This window comes from Amia ocellicauda, chromosome 4 (genome assembly GCF_036373705.1).
Source record: "Amia ocellicauda isolate fAmiCal2 chromosome 4, fAmiCal2.hap1, whole genome shotgun sequence".
NCBI classification, from domain to species: Eukaryota; Metazoa; Chordata; class Actinopteri; order Amiiformes; family Amiidae; genus Amia; species Amia ocellicauda.
Window position 1 is genome coordinate 30,944,844 of NC_089853.1, and position 24,958 is coordinate 30,969,801.

Genomic DNA, 24,958 nt, shown 5'->3' on the forward strand with positions numbered 1-24,958 from the left:
CCCATTTATGGAATCACATTTAGCTCTAGAAACCCTCTGCTTCCAGTTATTAGAGCTGGGATTCATACCTAGGCTTGTGCAGAGGGCTCTACACATTCACTCTTACATTCAGTAGTAGCAACTCCAGAAAGCTTTTTTTAAATGTGTGTCCTCTTTCAGACATCTTTAACACATGGTGGGTTTGTAAAAGCTGACATTGTTGGTAACTTTGCTGGTGGTTTTATCATTTTTAAATAATAGCTTTTTGTCAAAACTAAATATATATTAATTGAAATGTGTATGTGTGTGTGCGTGCGTGCGTGCGTGTGTGTGTGTGTGTGCATGTGCATGTGTGTGTGTGTGTGAGAGAGAGAGAGAGAGAGAGTGTTTCCTATTAAGTCAAAGTATCAGAGAGATTACTTCAATTTCCTTTGAATGCGTTAGACAGAAATAAAGTGCATTGAATTATTATCATCATTAGCTATGCAACATCTCACTGGAAGCAATATATTTAAATCCTGTAGCCTTTAAAATAGATCTCACATATTTAATTAGTGACTGTCTGTTGGTTTGTTTGTTTGTTTGTTTGTTTGTTTTCACATTGTGATGAAAGATATCAGTGGAATGCTGTTTAGGAGCAAGTAATCAACTGATTTTCATTCACAGGGAAACATCCCAGCAGCCAAGAGCTGAAGGAAGTGACCTTTTTGGCAGCAGCTTCTATTATAAACACTTCTTATTTACTCAGCTGATTTTCACTCGCTGCTCTTGAAGTGCCATTTAATCCTGTCAGGATTTTGAAAATATTACATGGCCGTATGGGTCACTAAACTACAACAAAAAAAGGGATAGTTTAAAATAGTGAATTGCAACATGAAATACACCATTAAGAAGTGAATAAACTGTTTATTAAATCCTCTTGATGTTATACTCTCATTTAACTACATTCCATGGTCCTCTGCATAGATAAACGTTTCTAACACACACTTATCAAATGATATTTGGACTAATTGGAGTTCGGCTTTAAGCATGCAAACAAAGACACTATAGTGACAGCTGTTGGTCAGCAGTGGCACTGTTTTCTGTGCAAATGAATATATATCAGTGGTTTAATCTCTTTAATAATGCCTTGGACTCTGCCTGACAATAATAATCTTTGCTCCAAAAAGTATGATCAGCCCACAGATTGAGAGGGTTATCTCTGCCAACACAGTTACAACCTTCCACTCTGGGGCTTTTAGACTCACACTTGTACAGAGCAGTTCTATCTTTGGGTGTATGGAAGCAATCTATTCAGCATCCAGTCAAATGTTTTCTTTCTCTCTATCATTCTCTCTGTCTCTCTCTCTCTCTGTCTCTCTCACACATGCACATTTTTCTTTTTTTTGGAGACCACATGCATTTGATCTCACGGCCATCTTGTTTTTTGGCTGTTGTTGTTTTTTAGACAAGCCCTGGAGTTACTGTTGTGTGTGAAAAATCAAGTATGGAAGGTCATGTATTTTTCCCACTTGCTGCTAATAGATGTTAAAGATTGTGCGAGGGGAGGAAACAAAATAACAAAAAACGAGGAAAGGGACTCTGTGTGCTGTAATCACTCAGTGGTTCCACACCTGCTAACACACGGCACATTGCCACTGTAGTTTGAAATCGACTGTTTAACCTCATCCCGTTTGGGGTCTGAATGAACACCTCTGAAGCATACGAGTGTGCAGAGGCTTGTGGCATGCCACACTGAAAAACTATACGCCATAACAGCCTTTAAAACACAATTCTACACCCAAGCATGGTCGCTATAAGACTTTAAGTTTGAAAGGTTTGAAGGTTTGAAATGCTTTACTTAAATTGTTGAACTGAAACATTTCAAAATGAGACGTGCGTGTAATTCAGCTTTTCTAGAAAGTTCCTATAATGAGCGCCGAGGAATAGCATTTTCATTCTTAACACACACTTGCTCTCAAGAACAGTATAAGTCAGCAGGGGTTAATATATTTGTTTATTTTTCCAATAAGTGAAAGCTGTGATTTTTTTGTCTCTCTCTCCAACATAGAGCCAAATATTGACTGCGGCTAAAGAAATATATGCAGTTTTCTGATTTATTAAAGTCTGGCAGGTGTCTTACCATTTGCCAAATTCTTTATAGTTTTTTGTTGATTTATTTTCACCTGACAGTTCCCCCACTTACATGTAGGACAATAAAGATAAAAAATAATAAAACAATACAAAAACAGAACCAAAGTTGAGGTCAAGATGTCATGGGAGCTGTCCTTGCAGAGAGACTTGAAAACAAAGCCATTAACTGTTAGCAAGAATGTTTGTCTTTGGTAAAACAATCTGCAACACTGGCTTTAATATGTGTGACACCAGCTTATTAATTGAAATTCAAAATGGATCCTTGTACTTGCCAGAGCCGGCTTTTCCTAAGCACAAAATATTGTATCAGAGGGAGACAGCCGTGGTGGAGAGTTGATCTGCTTACGTGGAAGCAAGCAGGCTGCTTTTGTGTGGACATCACCATGCTAGATGTGAGCTAGGATTCATTTTAGTTTCAATTAAAAAAAGGGGTACTGTAACTTTAAGGTTTGCCCATCATCTCACTGAGGGATTAGCTCCATGCATAATGAATCGGCTTTCTTTACTCACAGCTAATTATTCTTCTTCACCTGACGATGATGCAGTATGTGTGCTTTAATGCTGGTAAATCATGCATAATTATGATAGGGGAGCATTTTTGCTTTATTATTTGGTTTTTGGTAAACTGGAGCACAGGGCAAGGAAGGGCACCTCATTAGCCCCTTGAGCACAAGGTGAATTACACTCCGAGAGAGAGGCAACTGGGTTGGAAGCAGTGCTGGAGACAGTTTGGGGTTCAAATTTATTTTTGTATTACATTTTAAGCTTTGCCTGTGTCTGCACAAGTGAGAATCAAGAAGACAACCACAAAAACAAAACAATGAACTTCTTTTAAAGGCACTGTAATGACTTTTAATCTTTTAGAAAAGATAAAAAAGAAAGATAGCTGGAGCAAGCTGTGTCTACCTGCCCCAGACACAGACACAGTACTGCAATCAGTGGGAAGTCGTCCAGGTGCTGTACCACGGCGCTCAGACTCTCAGCGTTAGTGGCTGCCTGCTGTGCCACTCAGAGTTAGTGGGCGGAGAGCAAACAGATATTTCAGATGATGTCACAGTCACATGGATTTTCATGTGGTCATGCACTGAGGCAGAGATAGAGCTGTGCTGGCCAGCTGCTGCTGAGACAGCAGTGGAGGGCTTTGCTCTGGTGCTAGTGTTCTCTTATGGACTTGGAGCTTAATGATGTATTTTGTGATTTCAGCTATGAAAGGTAAGAGGAGAACGCATGCTGTTACATAGTGCAATAGACAGTTCGTGTAACAAGTGGTTAGCACGGGGGGAGTGTGTCTGTTTGGTATTCATAATCTGCCAACTCTCCATCTTCGGAAGCTTAAAAAAGAGAGAGGGAGACAGAGAGGGAGAGAGAGAGACAGACAGAGCGAGAGAAGGAGGAGGCTGACTAAATGTGTTTATTACTGGGGAATTAAGCTGTGACATCCTCTCTTTTTCTGCATGAGTTGCAAGCAGTGTTTTTTGTGTTTTTTCTTTGTTTTTGTGTGTGGAAAGGTAATTAAGTTAGCACTCTTTTAAGGATGGCTTGAGATCCTGCAGTGTGCATGGCAAATGTGAAATGAAAAATTATGAAACTAGTTTTTTTTTTTTCTTTCTTATTCTTACAACTATAGAAAGAGGGCTTACTTTGTGGTGCATTTCATGATTTGGTGATGGGTAGCGTTGAGGGAATAATCACTTGACCAGGCAGCTTAATCCTGGTCTGTACAATCTGTACAGTATGCAGCTTTATTTTCTGAGCATAGAGACGTACTGAACTGAGAACGACAGTGGGTGTCTTGGGAAATCCAAAACTTGACCATTTAGCCGTTGGTGTCAGTTGAGGGAAAATCTGGATGCGGAGGATTTTTCCCTTCTCCCCCCCCCACCCCCCCCACACTTAATCCTGTTGTTCCAGTCCAGAGGACATGTCTGTTTTGAAAAGGAGACTTGTATAACAACTTTGTATGTTGTTTCTCCCCCTTGAAATGGTTATACATTTTCGGGGTGGCACAAGAACTGGCTACCCTTTGCGACTTATTGCCTGATATTGGTGTGTTGTGTTCTACTGACCTATTTTTTCGACTTCAGGGCTAGTACACATGGACGGCCATGGGGACAGCACTTGTTTATCCCAACCTGCAGTAGATCCAGCACATTGGATTGAGCATGGCTAATCCTACACCCCCACCCCCCTTCTTCATGAAACATACACACAGACACATCATCCCCCCACCTCCTGCCACAAACACCGCCCCCTCTTTGTGAAGGGAACGCTGTCAGCTGTCATTTTGTATTAAGCTAACGGTGGCGGGAACAGAAAACGAGATGGATTTTAAGATCGCGTTTTGCCATTTGGCTCCTCACTTTCAGAGTCTGTGTGCCAATGTTTGCAACAGAGCTCAGATGAGTAAATAATTTTTGGCCAAGTTCGTAAAAAAAATTAATATTATATCTATATCTATATATAAAAGCTATATCCAAAAATTACATAAATATGTATGATGTAATTTAGTTATATTTCATGCTGTTTTCTAAAATGTAGAAAAAGTAATATTCAATTTTTCCAGTCCCATTGGCTGTGTTTTGATGTGTGCAAGTCTTACTCATTTTAAAACGGACATATTTGGTTTTGTGGGTTCCTCTCTCAATCTCTGTCCTTCTGCTTGTGTGTTTTTTAGTTTTCTGCTACTTTAAAAAAAGTAGTGTTTGGGGACATGCTTAGCAAATTTTGAGAAAATAAGTTACATTTTTGTTATTGTGACATGAAATCCACCTATTGTTTTTATACGTTTAAACTTATAGGATCCTTATTAAAGTTACAAAAATGTGCCTTTAAAACAAATAAATGCAGCCTTTTAACCAACAGGAAATGTTGCATGATTTTTTTTTTTTATTATTATTTTTTATATTTTTTTGAAGAGGAGAGTTCACATACCACAAGTGTCTGAAAATACAAGCAGGCATTATAAATGCATTATGAAGATTTTAATTTTCAAAATCTCTGTTAGTGCAGTGTGTTTTAAGGTCTGGTCTTTTGGTCGGAATGGTCTTGACTTTTTGTTTTCCTCTTTTTGTTTTTTTAATCATAGTTGGTTTTGTTTGCAATGGGCTCTGGAATTGTATTCACATCCATCTGAAAATAAATCTGCAATAACTAGATGCAACCAAACTTTGATACGGATCGATAATTTGTCAGAATGCTGTGATTACAACTGCAGGTAATAGGAGGTGACAGCCAGTGAATAGCAAAGCTGCAGGCACCCACTGATCCTCGGCCCTTGTGCCTCGCGTGGGCTGATGTTGTGTAGAAGCCTGTGCTGGTAGTTGTTTTATTTTTCAATTACATATTGAACAGAGGTGACCAGTGCATTGATCAGGCTAAATACAAAATTGTGCAATAAATAATTGAAAAGTAGTCTTGGGTTTTGGTTTTGTTTCTTTCTTTTGTTTTTTCTTTGAGCCACAAAAGGAAACTGAGGTGATTTATCAGTGTCTTCAGGAACACATTGAAATAGTCTCTGCTAAAACTAAAAGTTAAAAGCTGTCAAATTCAGGTATTAAGATGCTGTAAAGCAACTCTTTATCGATCCACTAAACCACTATCCCCTGCCTCCACCAAACCTCCCTTAGCACTGAATTTGATGCCTGTTTATATCTATTTTGGGGTTCAGAACCACTGTAGCTTGGTAGTATCTCCTGAACAGGTTCAAAGACAAATATATCACATTTCAACTCTGCTTTTTTTTTTTTTTTTTTTGGGGGGGGGGGGGGGGGGGGTATTTTTTACACTTTCAATTTCCTTTGCTTATAAAGGACCCATTCAATCCAAAGTTAATTTGAAATTAGGAATTAAATAGGGAATTGAATTTGTAAAAGCAGCCTCAGTGCAGACCTTTTTCTAGTTCAGATTTTTTTAATGTACATATAATTTTGCATATTTTTTTCCTCTTCACTACCATTGTATGTCCATGAGCCAGATCATTACTGTTAGAAGCACTTCTTTGTTATGACATGCTCTTGATTATAGTATGTACTCTGTTTTGTAAGACTTCCAGCTGGGCTACATTCTCCTAACTACCTCTTACATCTTTTTATTACGATGTACTTCACAAAAGGCTTTTTCTCACTAGGCTTGCAGCCACGCAACATTCTCTCAAACACCTAATTACATTTAATGGTAACATCCCACTCATTATAGCATGTACATTGGCTGGCCTGTTCATGAAAATTAAGGTGAATATTCTTTATATTCTTTTTTTTTTCACTCATTTTTAATATTGTTGGGGGAAAAGAGAGCTCAAATTAATTAACTATTTAGATAAAGCTAGTAAATGATATTATCCTCAAAAAGGGTAGTTGATTAAAAAAGTGTAGTTTTTCTTTGTGCAGATTAATATTCTTCAGACTGCTGGATTTAAATCTAAATAATTGAATTACTCCGGTGAAATAAACAGTTTACAGTTTACTTTTTTAAGCTTACCGTAATCTAAACTATATCATTATACCATTATTATTATTATTATTATTATTATTATTATTATTATTATTATTATTGTTGTTGTTGTTGTTGTTGTTGTTGTTGCTGTTGTTGTTGTTATTATTATTATTATTATTATTATTATTATTATTATTATTATTTTGCCAAGAGAAGAAGATATTCATTGATAGAACTACAGGGTTCATTAAAATTATACCAAAGGTTAACAAGTAATAAACAAATAATGGTATAATGCTAAAATGTACATATTAAATTAAACACACACAAAAAAAGCAATAAGGTCGCCCAGAGTATCGGGTACCACTGATTCAGATTTACTGTAATTATAATTTGTGGAATTCCTTTTACTAAATATTTTTTCTCAATGCATTGAAAACATTTCTATTGGAAATATTGACAATAAAAGGTGTAGTCCTTTACTGTACTGCCATGTACAATGTTCATTCATAAATTAATCGTGCCATCTGTAACCTCGTTCCCCTGCAGGAGTTGTTTTGAGTTTGTGACATTTTGCATGTTGTTTGTAACAATGTGGGGAAAGATTCGGAGGGATGTTCAAAGTAGATGACACTGATAGCATGACTTTCAAAGGTTTTTGTTCTTTTCAAATTTGATTAAATTTATTCTAACTCCATACACAGTTTTGTTTAAATACTAGAACAGTTTGGTACAGAATTAGTTATTTTCTTGTTCTATGATTTTTGTTATATAACTTGCATAGTGTGTCTTAGAAAATCAGGAACACATTCTGTCCCCAAGCACATTGCTTTGGTTATCACCCTGTAATTGTCTGACCACTTTGCCTTAGCACATTACAGATTTATTTTACATATTTGGCTCTGTTCAACAACCAACAAAATAATCTATACCATTACCATTACATTCTTCTTTTTGTATATTGGGATGACCATGCTGTAATGGTACACCCAAATACATATACTGAATTGTGCATAATACAATACTTGCATTCTGGTAGCATTCAAAACAGTGTGAGTGATATAGCCTAATGCTTTAGGGACAGTTATTATGAATACAATATTAGTATTAATATTAGAAGTAGTAGTATTATTAATTTTATTTTATTTACATCTCCATACTTACGCAGACTTTAAAAACTGTCTGTTTCTGTTATGTTGCATCCCATTTAGAAAGTACGGGAAAATACATAATGATTTTATGCATCCACTATTTAGTTTGGATTGTATCAAACTACATTTATAATTTATAGTGTATATATTATATTAAATAGGCATTACTCAGTAAGAGAACCAAATAGGTTATAACTTAATTTGGCTCTAAAGTATATCTCTTCGGCTCCTAAATTTGACAGTTATTGTTTTATTCATACTTGGTTATGTGTCCTTAGCTATTTGTAAAAGTGTAATTTATTGTGTCAATATTTCTTCCATTCATAAGAAGCCATTCAGCATTCATTTCAGTGATATTGTTAGATAGAAACAATACTCAGGACAGGACTTATTTGTATCCTGTATAATATTTGCTCTATCAGATTACTTTATCAGATATTGTGCTGAAAACCCCACTGATATTTTCACACATTATTAAATTGTGTGACATTTGTCCTCATCCCTCACACTTGCAATACATTACCAGCCAGAGTGTGGAGAGACTAGTTAATGAGATATTGACTGTCCATTGAAAGTATGGATTTTTAATTTAGCGCTGGCTTAACTTTGGTTACAAAGCCATTCTAAAGAGGCTACGTGGAGTCTGGGGCGAGAGTAGCCTTCATTCCGAACGGGAGGCACCTCAGAGAGTCAAAGCCACACCACACAAATTGCAGTCTGGTTTTCAAATCATTTGGACATTTAAGGTACAGGGGGCCTTTGTATTCCAGGTACTGTCAGACAGCGACACATGTGTATGACAGTTTCAGTTCTACTTGACCAGCCAATTTTTAATTCATTTATTTGTTGACATTTTATTTGTGAGCTGAATTTCCTTTAAGGGTCTTCAGGTTGCTCTAGTTAGGAAGGAACAATAATAACTAACAAGTTAAAATTCACTCCCTGGGACTGCTATTATCACTCTCTTGCTAAATTGTATAGTGTGTCTTATTCTTTTTGTCCTGCTACTGTCTTGGCTTTTCTCAATCACTTGGATACTCTGGCTATTCTCTATGCTTTTAATTGGGTCTAGCACAGGCAATGTTTGAGAGATATAACCCATAAAAGTGTCTCATTTTTTTTTTTTTTAAACACACTTCATTTATTACCTTCTGCTGATTATTACTCCTAGGGGTTTATTTATATAGATTCTTTGAAATATTTCCCTCCTCATATACCTGCCAAAATAACCCTTCTTTCAGCACGTTTTGGTAGCACTTCTAAAGCCAAGCCAGCTGCTACCAACCGCTTATTTTAAATTTTCTCCTTTTTCTTTAATGTAGCATAAACTAGAAGCAAAGTTTGAACTAAATTTAGCAGTGTCATTGATGTCTAAACTAAACTGGTCCTGGTGCGTCTGTCACAACAGAGGAAAGGTTGCAAAGTAAAAGCTGCCTCCTTACAGGCTCTTTGAAACTTAGCCGCTCTATATTTATTGGTATTTAGCCGTGTTTTTTATTTCATCGTCCTGACTTTCATCAATAATGTAAGCGGGAACATTTATTTTTGGACACGGCTATTGGTGTATCCCCACTGGTGAAAACATAGCAGTGCAAAGATTTTACAGCTTGAAGGGCATTTGTTTAAAAATCACACTCCCTGTGAGAATTCCTCCAAATTATCTTCTTTATCTTTCTATAAAGGAGGGGGTTTAATTGTTTGTCTTTTTCTAAAACTCCTGGTTTTCACAAGGCTACCAGAAAGTGTTCTAGTCTAGCATAATCAGTTCAATCAATCATTATGCCCAATGGGTGTACAGTGTTAAAGGTCATTTATGAAAGGCATCCTTGTACTGTATCTCATCCCCAGCATCGAGAGGTTGAGCATAACTGGTTAAAAAAAAAAAACGTTTGTACTTTATTTCAAGAGTGTTTTGTAACACTTGTTATTACTCAGGAGGATGACCTCTTTGAAGTTTTGTCAAAGGAGAAATGGGGAAAAATATATATTGATTTTTTAAGTTGTTGTTGGTCTTTGTCTGAAACAAAAGCTCAGGAATAAAGAAACATGACCCAGGATGGATGAGCATTTTCACTACATCCATTGCATGCAGTATAATTTAGCTCAGTATATTTTTTTAATACTTGAGCCTTCATCTGAAAAGAAAATACTTTCAGTTTTCTTTCTGTTGTACCAGCTGCGTGGATTGTCTCTGTGCTTTTTAGTGAAACTTTAAAAGCCTGCCTGGTAAAGGAAACTTGCAAAGCACATGCACTTGTTGTGTTTCTCCCATGCTCAGTTCAGAAGTAGACTTGATTAATTTATCTTGTCTTTAATATAAAAATGCTCAGATTCAACTTGATCCCATAGTTTGTTTGTGAGGAATTCAAGTACTTCTCTCTCTGTCTTTTTTTTTTAAACTGCCCAGTTTGAGGCCAGTAATAATCAACTCTCAGCCCCATAACATGGACTAACTGGCACAGTAGAAGATGTGGATTTTTTTTATCCCATCTGTCACTAGGAGCAATGTGATATCACCTCCTTTCATCTGCAGTGACCCTGGAGTGATATAAAATACACTTTGTCTTGAGACTGACAGTACGAGTCCGGTCGCATTGGGGAAAGGACATGATGCAACATAAATCGTACAAACTCAGAGGTGTTTTAAAAAGTACAGTTTAATGCATTACAGTTAAAAATGCTTTATTTTAATATTATTTTAATTATAGGTGGAACAGTGGAAAGAACAGCAGAACCATGTAATTGCCTGGTGTAGCAATAGAGAGAAATTGAACAAGATGCTCATTGTAAATTGTATAGACATCTGATACAGTGTAGACTTCTACCTTTTGTAACAGTGACAGAGCCATGTGACCCATATGTGCAATATGCATCAACCATAGGGGCAGAGGTATCATATGCATTCATCGCACATATGACTGATCTTCCACAGTGGGCAGTGAGAAGTTGCACAGTACTGGTGAGAACAGAGTTTAGTTTGCAAAGCACAATTTCTAGACATCATTATTGCATCACTTAATCCATTATTTGGTACAAAGAAATTATAATATTTTTGTTGCATTGGTTATTACCTCTAAAGTAAGAACCACAATTCGAATGTTGCCTGGAGTTTGTCATATTCACAGAATTGAAGGAATAGAATCTGACATCTGAACTCACTAACACAATTGCAAAGCTGGTGGTATAATGTAAAACACTATTTGATCAATAGTCACTGGTAATGTGTGTGAGGTTGAAAGACCTGGCAGTTTCTTTCAGGCCGAGAAGGGATCACATGTATGTTGTTGAAGAAAACGTATTTGATTTATTTTTTATTAGCTATAGTGAATCAGCTCTGAAAATGATATGCAAAAGAGGCTGTTGTCATGCCTGTGTTTGAAGTAGGGTGCTTGACAGTTAAAACTGATTGTTATGCAAAACTGGAAGAAAAGAAGAAAAGATAAAAAAACTGTGCTAATGCATGTAACAAAAGAAAAAAGAAAAAAAGACGCTTAATGGGACAACCTAAGGTAGTGCTGGGAAGTCCCCTTTGACACTTGAAAGGAGTTTAGTTCCCTTCACTACTGCAGACTACTGCAGAAAGGCCCCTTTGAGAGCTCAAATACCCCGTAAAGGCCTGGGGGTTGAGATTGTGCAGAGGTGCAGTTGTCGGAAAAGCTATGTACAGCCACGGAGATTGATCATAAGCTAGTTGCCAACTAGTGGTGGAGGAGGAATAAATAAATAAAAGTGGTGTAGAGGAATTTTAATGGGAGCAGAAGACTGGTTGCAAACAATCATTTAACAAAGCTTGGGACACATTGCACCCTAGGAAGATGCTTTATTGGCGAAGGATACATTGAGCATTTTAATAGCATCTCCTGCAGTGACAGACAGGGGTGGCCTGGCTGGACTGATGGCATTTGGGTAATTTTATAATTAAAATATTTGCTAATTAAGCAGCCTGCTCTCCTTCCTATTTAATGGGGCACATACTGGGTATAACAAGCTTTTGTGTTTGCTTTCATACTTGGCTGTAATTGTTACTGGGTAGGTCTTTTGTTTGCTAGAACAGATGCAAGGGGAGAAGGGATTGTGTTGTTCAACTGCAAGATCACCTGTCATTCACCCTTAGTCTCCATTTGCTCAAAATACTGCCTGTGCCTGTGACATAAAAAAAAGAAAAACAGACGTACACAAATACATCAAAGACAGTGCTCAAACTAGGACACATTATGACCTTTTCGGAATCAAGCATGAATAAAAAGCAGATATGCATATTAAATTGATTAATTAATTCAGATCAAGGCTGTAGAGTCCATTGTCCTCAGATGTAAAAAAAACACAGCTTCTTAATACTATTAAATAATGTCCATTACCTGTTTTTGTAATAATGAATTCAATATAATCATTTTGAATGAAAGTAAGCAAGCTAATGTAATGAAATGATCTGCCTATATTTTACTGTAGGAGGCATCATAGTTGTCTACAAGAAAATCTGACCATAATAATTCAATGCAATAATATGCCCATTATTATATATGCAGTACATTAATGGAGACTCATTTATTATAGAACAGCTTGCCTATTCTTTGGAAGCCTTTTATACTGCAGTCTTATGTTTGACCTAAGGTGATGCAAAGTAAACAAGGATAACAAACTAAGCAGCGTTTGTTTAATTAGTTTTTATAGTGTGGTTAATTCTTATCCTGTTATCATCTGAGACCTGTTATGGAAGTGGATTTAATACCATAATTTTACAATCAAACATTCTTATTACTTACAGTGTATAGTAACACAATAATAATATGATTTAAAAATAAATTCTGTGCATCATAATAAAAGGTTGTGGATAGAGTATGGTACAATCTTTGATATATAGACATACTAATAATTTGTACAAACATTTCTGCTGATTTACACTTTGGGTTATTTTTCATGTGTGCGTGAGTGTTTTTTTTACTGATATGTTGCACAAACCACAACTGCTTGCCACAATTTTCTCAGTATTTGCAGCTGTAGATGGTAATCACTATCTTGTGAACCAGTTTGGATTTTTCATGCTGATTTAAAACAGTCCTTGTCCAAGATAAGATTTTGAATAACTGTCAACAGAGAAGACCTACGCCTTAAACCTTTTCTGTTCTCCTAGTTATGCATGTTGCATGTTGCTGGTTATTTACTAATGTGTGCTCTAGCCTTTTGTCGTGCTCCTCAAAACTACACTCAGCTCTTTGACGACTCAGGCTAACTCACCTGTATGTTTTCTTCTAAAAGACAGGGCATTAGCCTAAGACTACTAATGGATGAACCAGTTTATATACTGTTATGTATTATGTGGATCACTCCCTTATATTAGCTTGGTTGTTATGCTGAATAATTATGTTCAGTGGAAATGCAAACCATATCCTCTCAGTGCTAAGCTTCGAGGCAGCAATACTGCAATCATGAAGGTGCAATGAAAGCAATGGCTCTTATGTTGTTCAAAGAATCCTTGTGTTTTAAGCTTTATTGTAACTCCGGGACTTTTTACACACAGTATGTGTCTGTGGTTTAATTGATCTCAGCACACTGAGGCAAATTTAAAACCTGGCATGCACGCTTCATTTGCTTTTAGGGATCCATAACGTTCAGTGATGCCAACAACTGTCATTTATGGGTTTAGTTTTTGTCAAAAGTTTCAAGGGAAAGAAAGAATGCTTCTTCCCCAGGATGATGATTGTATTACTGCCTTTCATTTTATGACTCAGGGTACTAGAACAGAATGTTCTAGTAAAATAAATCCAGCAGCCCAGCACTATTCTTTAATAAATCGTGAAGCTCATGCATATGAGACACCTTTTAATCGTTTTGCTTTTTGAATATGTGTGTCTCTTATAAGTACCATATTATTATTATTATGAATATGTGTGCATATCTATTTATTCATAAATAGATTAGTAAATGGCAATATGTACAGTATGGCAATGATGGCAATATCTACAGTATATGGGGGGGGGAGACCTAACCTCAAGATAATTGCAGGCAATATTTGGCATTGTTTTTCAGACAGAGAAATAATGTTCTCTGTTAGAGATTAACCATGACTTTTTCAAGTCAACATTTTTAAAGTTTCATTTCTAGGCATCCAACAACAGCATAGAACTAGTAACACAGAACTATCTTGGCATTGTTCAAGGTTGTATAGTACACCAAACAAACCTCAGGCACCTTTAAGTGATATGTTTAATGTGCTGTGTGCATTTAGCTGTGCTGACTCTTTACTGAAGTAAATCATAGGAATATCCTTTTCCAGATAGAATTATTTCTGACCTGAATTAATCTCATATCAAAAAAGGAACAGCACTGTTCAAACAACATAACATTTGAAGTTAAAACAGTGCAGTGTATTGACTGTAATAACAAATTATTGCAGTGTAATTTCAGAAATATTGAAAATATAACAGATTTTTTGCTGCTGCTGTTGTTGTTCTATATTGAAAATCAGAAACCAGAACTTAACTGCCAGAATAAAGGCCAGTTACTGACTGACCTGGTTCACTGACTTCACTCCCAACCCTGTATGGTTTTATGTAACTTGAGGTGAAAAGCCTTATTAATGTCACTGTGACATCCCACCCCTTTTGACTCAACAGTTGCTGTGCTCTATTGCAGTGCACTCATGTTGTCTTCAGCTAAGGACTGTGTATATTACTCAGCATAAGAAATGCACTCTGTGAAAGACATGCAGCACACATATAAATATATAGATACATAATGATATGCATACACATACATACACATAATCTTTGTGATTTACAGATCCTAGTGGGGTTGTGTTTCTCAACAGATAGTTTAGGAAAGATTGTGTTCTGATAAGAAATGTGTTATAGGTCATTAATATTCCTCAAACACTGATAATGATTTCAAACTGTAGACATATTAGCATAGACTAAATATGTCCCATGCTTTCTCATTTAATGTGGAACCCCTTAGTGCAAGATAAGGTGGTGGGACTGATGTTAAGAAGTCTTATTTCTCCTTCAGTAGAAAAAGAAAAAGAAAACTGGTGCAGTCTTCATTTTATATAAATTAGATGAAAAGCCAAATAGCTAGATCGATAGATAAATTGGTTTCCCTTGATAAATGAGTTATCTGATTATTTGTAAGGCAAGTTTACCAAAATGTAAACCTTTCCTTCCCCCATTTGCTATACTGTATCATTCTTTATATGTCCAAGCCTTCTGTGCCTAGCAAAAAAACAACATTAGTTTACATGGAACTAAATGAAAATTGGCATCAGTTCCATGTTTGTGTTTCTTACAAAATTACCTGCAATTAAAATTGTACCAAGCATTTAAAATTTTAAATTCTGTTTTGAACCTTGACATCTTTTAAAGGAATTGATTAGACTCTGCCTTAGTCTTTGATCTGAATGAAACAATGTTTTTTTTGCTCTTTCCCTCTCTCTTTTCAGTTTAGGGATTATAATAATTGATACATTAGGGACTTGATTTCCCAAGCTTGGTAAGCAATATTGAATAAATATATACATTTTTCTTTGTTGATCTTAGGTACATCAGTTTGTTTTGGTGCTTTTGCATATGTGTTAAATATTTGCTTTATCTGTGGCCTTCAAAGCAAATAAGAGTCCACATTTGGCACTTACAGTAAGTCTTTTTACATCCCCTTGTGCGACAATATGACACAAAATCTACTTAATCATAAAACCTCAGTAGACCTTGATGGGTGTGTTATATGACAAATTATTTTTATAATTGTATTTAGTTGTTCCAAACGACACAGTATTAAATTTAGACCTCAGCATATGCGTATGGCATGGTTTTGTAATTTTTGGCTTATGCTGTATGTTGCATTGCATTTGGGGGAATATTGACTGCTGGTAGTTAAAAACCCTGATGCTAGGGGTGGCTCTAATGTTTGGTAGTTTTTATTTTATTTTATTTTAGTCATTTTGCACTACTTTAGGAAGTCTATTCTATCAAAGCCTTCTTTCTGAATGAAGGATGACCCATTACCCATCAGACTGAAGTCATGAGAAACAATTTAACAAGGGAGCCCTGTCTGGTTACTGCTTCTCGAAGGGGTTAAAATACAAAACGAAGGCTCCCGACTGGACATATTTCCGGCCCCTTTGGCTTCATGAATATTGAAATGATTTCTGGTCTTTTCTCAGCCATATAGCAACTGGCTGTACTTTGCTTTAGAATAAAGAAAAAAAAAGTAACAAATGTTTCATTGAAGCTCAAGATCCGTGGTTTACAAAAACTGGTCTAGGACAGCACATTGTGAAAGAGTGTCGCTCGCTGCTGCCCACATATTCTCTTCAAGTCTTGTAATTAAATCTTCAAAGACATTTTCAAACACGTTTACCTTAATGGAAAGGAGAATTTATCTGCAAGTGTGATTTTTTTTTACAAACTTATTGAAAGTTTACTGCTATTAATTGATAATGCATGTGCTCTGCAGAATTTATTTTATCTAGTATTAATATTCAATACTTTGACAGTTTTAGGAAAACATAAACCAAGCATTTTTACGTTTCAAATACAGAACATAATAAAGCATTTTCCTTATATACCCCCCACCCCACTTTCAAAAATAGACATGTTCATAGATTATATTTATCAATTAACTAAAGCACAGTGAGTGAACAGAAGAAAAATCTACATTAAATCAATATTTGGTGTGACCACCCTTTGCTTCAAAACAGCATCAATTCTTCTAGGTTCACTTGCACACAGTTTTTGAAGGAACTCGGCAGGTAGGTTGGCCCAAACATCTTGGAGAACTAACCACAGTTCTTCTGTGGATTTAGGCAGCCTCAGTTGCTTCTCTCTCTTCATGTAATCCCAGACAGACTCGATGATGTTGAGATCAGGGCTCTGTGGGGGCCATACCATCACTTCCAGGACTCCTTGTTCTTCTTTACGCTGAAGATAGTTCTTAATGACTGTCGCTGTATGTTTGGGGTATTTGTTCATGCTGCAGAATAAATATGGGGCCAATCAGATGCCTCCCTGATGGTATTGCATGATCTGATATTGCAAGTATCTGCCTGTACTTCTCAGCATTGAGGAGACCATTAATTCTGACCAAATCCCCAACTCCATTTGCAGAAATGCAGCCCCAAACTTGCAAGGAACCTCCACCATGCTTCACTGTTGCCTGCAGACACTCATTCGTGTACCGCTCTCCAGCCCTTCAGTGAACAAACTGCCTTCTGCTACAGCCAAATACTTCAAATTGACTCATCAGTCTAGAGCACCTGCTGCAATTTTTCTGCACCCCAGTTCCTGTTTTCGTGCATAGTTGAGCCGCTTGGCCTTGTTGCCACGTCGGAGGTATGGCTTTTTGGCCGCAAGTCTTCCATGAAGGCCACTTCTGACCAGACTTCTCCGGACAGTAGATGGGTGTACCAGGGTCCCACTGTTTTCTGCCAATTCTGAGCTGATGGCTCTGCTGGACATCTTCCAATTCCGAAGGGAAGTAAGCATGATGTGTCTCATCTGCTGCAGTAAGTTTCCTTGGCCGACCACTGCGTCTACGGTCCTCAACATTGCCTGTTTCTTTGTGCTTCTTCAAAAGAGCTTGGACTTCACATCTGGAAACCCCTGTCTGCCTTGAAATGTCTGCCTGGGAGAGACCTTGCTGATGCAGTATAACTACCTTGTGTCTTGTTGCTGTCCTCAGTCTTGTCATGGTTTATGACTTTTGACAGTAAACTGTCTTCAGCAACCTCACCTTGTTAGCTGAGTTTGGCTGTTCCTCACCCAGTTTTATTCCTCCTACACAGCTGTTTCTGTTTCAGTTAATGATTGTGTTTCAACCTACATATTGAATTGATGATCATTAGCACCTGTTTGTATAATTGTTTAATCAAACACCTGACTATATGCCTACAAAATCCCTGACTTTGTGCAAGTGTACCTAGAAGAATTGATGCTGTTTTGAAGGCAGAGGGTGGTCACACCAAATATGGATTTGATGTAGATTTTTCTTCTGTTCACTCACTTTGCATTTAGTTAAGTGATAAATAAAATCTATTAACATGTCTATTTTTGAAAGCATTCTTACTTTACAGCATTTGTTCACACCTACCTAAAACTTTTGCACAGTACTGTGTATATATATATATATATATATATATATATATATATATATATAGAGAGAGAGATTTTAAGCCAATTTGTATGTTGTTTATCCACAGTTATTTGATTGAATAAATAGACAGATATAGTAATTGTCAATTCCACAGCTGAAGTTCCAGCATTTTTATCATTTATGATCATATTTGATCATGTTCACTTCTGAAGCAGATTAACTGTAATGGATATAAAAGTTATGTAATATGGCCAGACTTTCCAAAATCCATCAGAGTGGATTAATTAGGCTATTATCCTAACTGTGTAACCATTTTGCTTTTAGAAAGCAGATGTCTTCTACAGTGGCTGAATGTGAGGGAGATCTAAAACTGTTAAAAGAGGCAATATTCTACTATACAACATTTCATTTTGTAGTAAAACATGAACACATATATACAGCTCTGGAAAAAATTTGGAGACCACTGGAAAAATATCAGTTTCTCTGGTTTTACTATTTATAGGTATGTGTTTGGGTAAAATTAGCATTTTTGTTTTATTCTATAAACTACTGACAACATTTCTCCCAAATTCCAAAAAAAAAAAAATTGAATGGAATGGCTGCCATACATGTAGAGATGCAGTGGTCTCTTATTTTTTTTCAGAGCTATACATATATTATGTAGATATGTAGATATGTATAAGTATTTCCAGTATTGAAAAGATAATTGCTTATGATCATGTCCATAATGTGGATTTCAAATATTCATGTATTTAATTTAATCTCACTTTCGCAGTTTTGTTCTTTTTAAGCAACATGAAGCAGTCTCTGATTCAATTGCTGCTTCCTTGCAATCTAAGATTGCATTACAGTTTGAAGTACAATAATTCCAAGTTGATGTTCATCCAGTGACCCATGTTTTTTTTATAAATACACACACAATACAAAAGGAGTCTTGTTTACTGTTACACTGGGAAACTATTTGCTGAAGGTCATTCGGGAAGATAGCGTGCTATTAAAATCTCTGAAAACATCCATGCTCCTTATTTTATTGAATCTATCCCTTTCAAAGAACAAAACAGGAACACCTTGAGGTTTGCAAATCATATTTGTGGATTTAAATTTCCAGTATATTGTAATTTGCAAAGACAAAATCACAACATACTTCATTAGGGAGGAACATAGGGTTTATTTACTTAACTCTTGTTATTAAATGTCTTCCTTATAAACAAATCACCTTTTGTTTTGTTTTTTCCCCCCTCATACTTTTAGTTAGAAAATCCAAGGACCAGTCTCATAATTCCCAATTCCCAGCTCTGCACATCTTTCCAGCCAAATAGTTGTACTACAGGGATGCAATTATCACATTCCCACAAGCCCTTTGGAGGAACATGACAAGGTGTTACTAGAGAAATCATCAAAGCCTGATTTTAAATGAACTATCTAATTAAGTGAAACGAAAGCTGGATGTTTATTACTATTATTGTTATTATTATTATCATTTTTATTATTTTATTTTCCAGGGAAGCAATCAGCAAAGGTATTCTTAAACAAGTTACAGATGCCTAGCTTCACTTCATACTGTAATTCCACTCCAAAGCACACTCTTTAGGGAGTAAATTAACGTGAGGTATAAATTTCCTTCCTGTTAAGAGTTGAAAATCAAAATTAATGTGCAAGGACTGTGCAGATGGACTGTGATCGTGAAAGGGCTTGTGCAGAATGAGACCATGAAGAGTAGAGGTTTCAAGGGAGGAAACAAAAACAGTAGATCCCCTCCTGCCGCTCTGTGTGTGCATCAGTGGCTGTGCCTGTCTCGCAAATGATAGATCTGCGATTGTATTTCTTTAATAGAAGAAGGTCACTGGCAATGGCCCTGCATCATTGCCTCGTGCTCCGAGAGATGGCAGCTCAAATTTGACTCCCACTAACAACCATCATGAACAGCCTCCGAAATATCTGTTGGGAATACACATGTATTTTTCGTGTCCCCACGGTGTGTCAATCCCTCGTAGCCCTGAAAGGTTTGATTTTGCAATCTGTTCAAATCACAGTCATAGCCAAACACAAAATGCTGGGCTTGCCAGCTGTAATTTCTTATTTAAAACAAGGCATCTCTCATTCTCTCCCTCCCCCCTCTGTCTCTCCCTCTCTCTCGCTCTGTCCTCAAGGTATTTTTGTATGTAAGACAGTACTATTAAATAAGTTTTTCCAAAGTAATGTAAGTAATGAAAAAGCTAGGTAGCATGCTCTTTGCTGTTGTCTCCCAAGCAAACAAATGTGTACCATTGATTTTCCAAATAGATTTCATATGATAAGGTGAAGCTTTTGAAATCTGGCACAAACTGCTTCCTTCCTGTATTTCAATTTATTTAAGCTGGCCTGCTTTTAAAGTTGAGCATAATGCTGCTCACTGAAAACCTAATTAGTCTTCAATTTGTCTTTGTTGTAGCAGGAGCTGGACAGATCAGATCAAATATTTGTTATTATTCAACCTCTGTTAAAGGGAGGTGATGAGTAGCAAACAGTTATGATATAATGATTTCATATAATGTGTATTTTATTTAATCCTGCCCAATTGTGCAACATAATGAATACCATGTGTACCATGTAAGAGATATATTTTAACTACATCATTTAGCATCGTTGTATTGCAATAGTTCATGTTTGTCAAAATGTAAATGATTAAAAAAACCTTGGTAGAAAGAATAGTATCGTGTTGTATGGCAAAAAATATATTTGAAAGCCTAGAATTTCTTTATTTCATATGTATATATGCCACTTTGAAGCTTCAGGTCTTGTTGAATCTCATGAGGTTTGGATGATAATGGAACAAATGATTTGCTGGAGCTTGTTCAACTGAATTTACTTCAAAGGATAGGTTACAAATATATATTAGTGGTCGCGAATCAACTACTGAGGGCTGTTATTAATATATTTATGAAGTTAGATTATGCTTTGTGCAGTGAGGTCTTAGTTACTATCCAGCTCCAGTAGACCCATGTAAAGTTTTAGATCACCCTGTGTCATGGCAATGGAGAGCAATGAGCTAGTCTTCGGTGAAATGCGATTAGCAATTCAGATGTCTGTGTGAGACAGCCTGCCATGGAATGAATGTAGCATGAATCATAATGATATGTTTAAATTTTCATGTGGGTTGGGGGAAACACTTCATATAGAGAATAGTTTCTTCCACACTGAAAAATTATTTTTTTCCTATTGTTCAGAGGTTTTTGATTGGTGATGAAGGAAAGCCTTTTCATAACAAGCTTGTGACTGTCATCTGTTTGCAAGGTGCACCTTGACAACATACAGCAGAGAGCTTAGAACATGCGGAGATTGAAAATTATGCAATAACCTGGGTAGGATTTCATCATTCCTTAATTCCATAATGAAATCACTATAATTTCAAAATGAGATGCAGTCATTGTTTTCTTTTCTCACGAATTGAACAGGTCTTTCATAATGTGAAAATCAAAATCGACTCAATTCAGCTCGGTCGTTCTCATATCCATCGATACATTTTCTTGTGGAATAGCTGTGCCTTATGTGTAAAATTTGAAAAGACATTTTACGATTCTGAACGATTCTACAAAAAAAAGAGGTGATGACGCCAAATGCTACCATAGAGAATGATCAATTATTTTGCATGTGAACATTTATGAAGAATAAAACAAAAATTAATGTGACACTTATCGCCGTAATTGCATTAGAATTTTCTATAACCAGGGCCACTGTCTGTATCTATAGACACAGGAAAATTACAGATGACTGACAGAAGCCCTTTCACTATCCTTCATAAGTGATACTGTCACTAAAGTCTTATTTCTCCCCTGGAATACATTTCTGTTCAATGCTACCATGTCTCAATACAATACCAGCACTGCCTGTATCTCAACAAAATAAATCTGTCTGTGTGAAGAATAAACCGGTGCGCTGAATCACTTTTGAAGTGAGGAGGTCTCATTCAAGTATCCATAAGTATTCAGGACAGAAAAGAGAGAAAAGTAGGATTGTATGTATGCACTTCAGTGTTTCCTATTTGCAGATGCCTTTATTTCACATGATATGTATATCATCAGATACTAAACTTGAAATGGAATATCACATGCCAAGCTTTATTCAAATATGCCAAGCGCACCAGAGATTCTATCATTTAATGGTTTAATTCCTGCGGCAGGCACAGTGAACGAATAGGGACTGGTGATTCTCAATGCAATAAGATAGCTCATACATAGGTTATGTAACAGGCTTTATCTGGTCATACTGACTAAAGCAGTGGGACTCTACAGTGTCAGACAGAATTGCTCAAACATTAGTTATTTTCCCTGGTTCAGTTACATTGTTTCCTGCCACAGTGTTGAGAATGTGTGGCTTCATTATCCTCTATAAACATCCCTATGCACACCATAATCGCAATCATTTTTGCCTTCAGGCAATTAGATAATTACTCATTCCCATTCACCCTCCTTCCGGCACTCTTGAGGAGGAAGGTGTACTGAGTGCATTTTGAAAATGCAGTGGGAAAAAGAAGAGAAAATCAAAAGCAAAAAAATAATAATTCCAACTTGAAATTCAGAGAGAAACTACAATGCAATCACTTCATTCATTCTCTGCAGCCTGTATTACTTGGTTGTCAGGAAGCATAGAATAAAATAAATTGGTTATTGAACTGGTACTTGTTTACTTATTTAGTGACACATGTAAACAAAGATATGCCTTGCATCTTTATTTATTTATTTATTTGTTTTTGTATATACCATCCCAGTATTCAGTTCAGGCTCATAACAGATAACTGATTTGCTTCAGCTAGATGCAATGACATTTTAAACTTTGATAGATATGCCCTTGCTTTGGTCAGAATACAGCGGATAGGTTTTATTGTTTAGCGGAAGCCACGCTTTGGTCATTGTCTGGAAAGACTGTCATTACCTGTATTTCAGACCCGTGTTGCATTTTTCATCTTTGGGCTCAAAAGGATCAACTGTACCATTCTGGCCATGTTAAAGCATGTCTGAAGGTTAAGCTGTATGATTCTCTGGTTTAGTTTAAGCATCACAAATTCTCTTCTTTGGGTTAGAGTCTCCACAAGTTGGCCCACAAGTGAATCCCAGAGTTAGGTTGCTACTGGGAATAAGTGGGAAGATGAGCCTGAAGAAAATGGTTCTGCTGTAGCGGAAATGTATTATCCAAGATACTTGTGACCCCTCAAAGCTTAATCTGCAGAGATCCACCTGTAAATCACTGGCTTAGGTAGAAATCGCCCACACTGCAGTGAAGAATTAAACTACCACAAAATGATGCTTGTGATAAAAGGAGCAGCATGAGGAAATAAGCAATGGATGGGTGTCTGATCTCTATGATGAACAAGGGAGTTTCATTGCTACAGAACACTTTTGAATCTAAATGATTAGAGCTGGGTTGTATCTAAAAATCTACACCTATATTTGGGTTTGGGTTTGGGTTTTTGTATGTAATGCCTCACACTTTCTAAAAACAAGTGAGGTTCAAACCCTGAGTTCTTCAGTGAGAATAAGGTAGGTTGTTTGGAAATGAGTCATATGATCCTCAATATCACAACCATCCTCATTTACAGTGTTACTGTTGTGGTTTCAGTGAATCAGTGACGGAGTATATATTGTTTTTCCATTATTGAGTCCACTATAGGCTTAAGACAAATAACAATGTTTTGAGATTTGTAATACTGTTGAAGAAAAACATTGAACTTTTACGCAGTTGGCGAGCCTTAACTCACACGTTGGAGAAAATCATTGTGAATGGTGATTTTGTGCTGTAGATTGATAGCTTTTATTAAGTGAGTAGTTAAATCAGTGTTTTCTCTGTAGCATATATTGATTCAATATGTCTGTGTGTAGCTCACTAGCTGTTTATCACCTTTTTTGCACTCTTAACAGCAGGCTAAGAAAATAGATTGTTTAAGTTTAAGTTTAAGTTTACCTTCTTCTAGCTTAAATGCCAAAGCCCTTTACATGTTTATTACTGCAGATACACATAAAAAAGAAACATAAAATTGAGTAAGAACACAAATTACATACATTTATTAAACTGGTGATGTGTGCATACATGAACAAAATTAATGTGGTTAACTAAAAGAAAGAAGGGCCATCTTACACCTATAGATCATAAATTAGAGACAGAATACACAAAAAGATATACAGCTCTGGAAAAGAGCTTACCACTGATTTCTGAACTTGGAGTGGTCTCTTAATTTTTTCCAGAGCTGTATATTTTATGCTGGTGATTTTGCCCAGATTTGTCACAGATACAGGGATGACATTAGCCTCACATCTGGGATACATTCAGAATGGCAGCAATCAGAGACAGTTTGAATGAATTATCTCTTCTTCGTCCACCGTGTGTTTGTGAATGACGTGTTTTCAGACTCAGTTTACCAACACTTCCTGCTTACACCTGCTTTCCAGGGGTTGGATTTAACAGACCTTTTCCCTCTGTGTCCTGGCACTGCTTTGCACATTGTATACTTTCCACATCTGAATGGCTGCCAATCTGATCTCAGTGTCTTACTGTACTCCTGACCTGATTTCATTAGTTGGGCTCTGTCCTATATTTGTATCTGATTTTATTTTATTTTATGTATTTAATTGGTTATTTATGAATTGATTGATTGGTTGAGTGATAGCAAATTGCAATTCACCTTTTGTTATATATGTTTGTGAACATCACAGGTGGAGAAAACCATATTTTACACTGAGAGCAAAAACAAAAAGGCATATGTGTGTAGGCTGGCTGTACCTTTTATTTTGTGTTAAGGTGCATTGCCAATTTGTGGAGAAAGGGAGGGGGAGAATGCACAAAAATATGTAATTTTCAACATCAACAAAATTTGCCATTACATTGCCAAATAATAGCAGGTGTTTGGATTAATTTATGTGCATTACAACTGTAAAGTTACTATAAATTACTGTTACTAGTCTTGTAAAATGGCTGTAATGTGCCTTGTCTGCCTTTATTGAGGCTAAAATGTTTAGCAAATAGTAACGTGTGTAATCTCTGTGTTCCACTTGTGCAATGTTTATGCTTTCCCATAACATTGACACTGTGGTTTTTTTTTTTTACTTTATCTCATTGGTTTTAGTCTATCATTAAAAAGGTTTTTCTATCAGTACAGTCTTGTTTGCAGCTTTTGTCTGTTTTAGGGTTTGGTTAAAGGTGAACTAAGT

General features: G+C 36.4%; 1 protein-coding gene across 1 annotated transcript in view; it reads left to right on the forward strand.

The window, feature by feature from the left end:
- Positions 1–3,202: 3,202 nt before the first annotated feature.
- roraa (RAR-related orphan receptor A, paralog a) overlaps positions 3,203–24,958 on the forward strand; it is a 67,870-nt gene continuing 46,114 nt past the window's right edge. Inside the window, exon 1 of the mRNA XM_066701868.1 lies at positions 3,203–3,324. Within this exon, the coding sequence (XP_066557965.1) occupies positions 3,294–3,324 (31 nt within the window). The 5' untranslated portion in view covers positions 3,203–3,293. The remainder of the gene's footprint in view (positions 3,325–24,958) is intronic.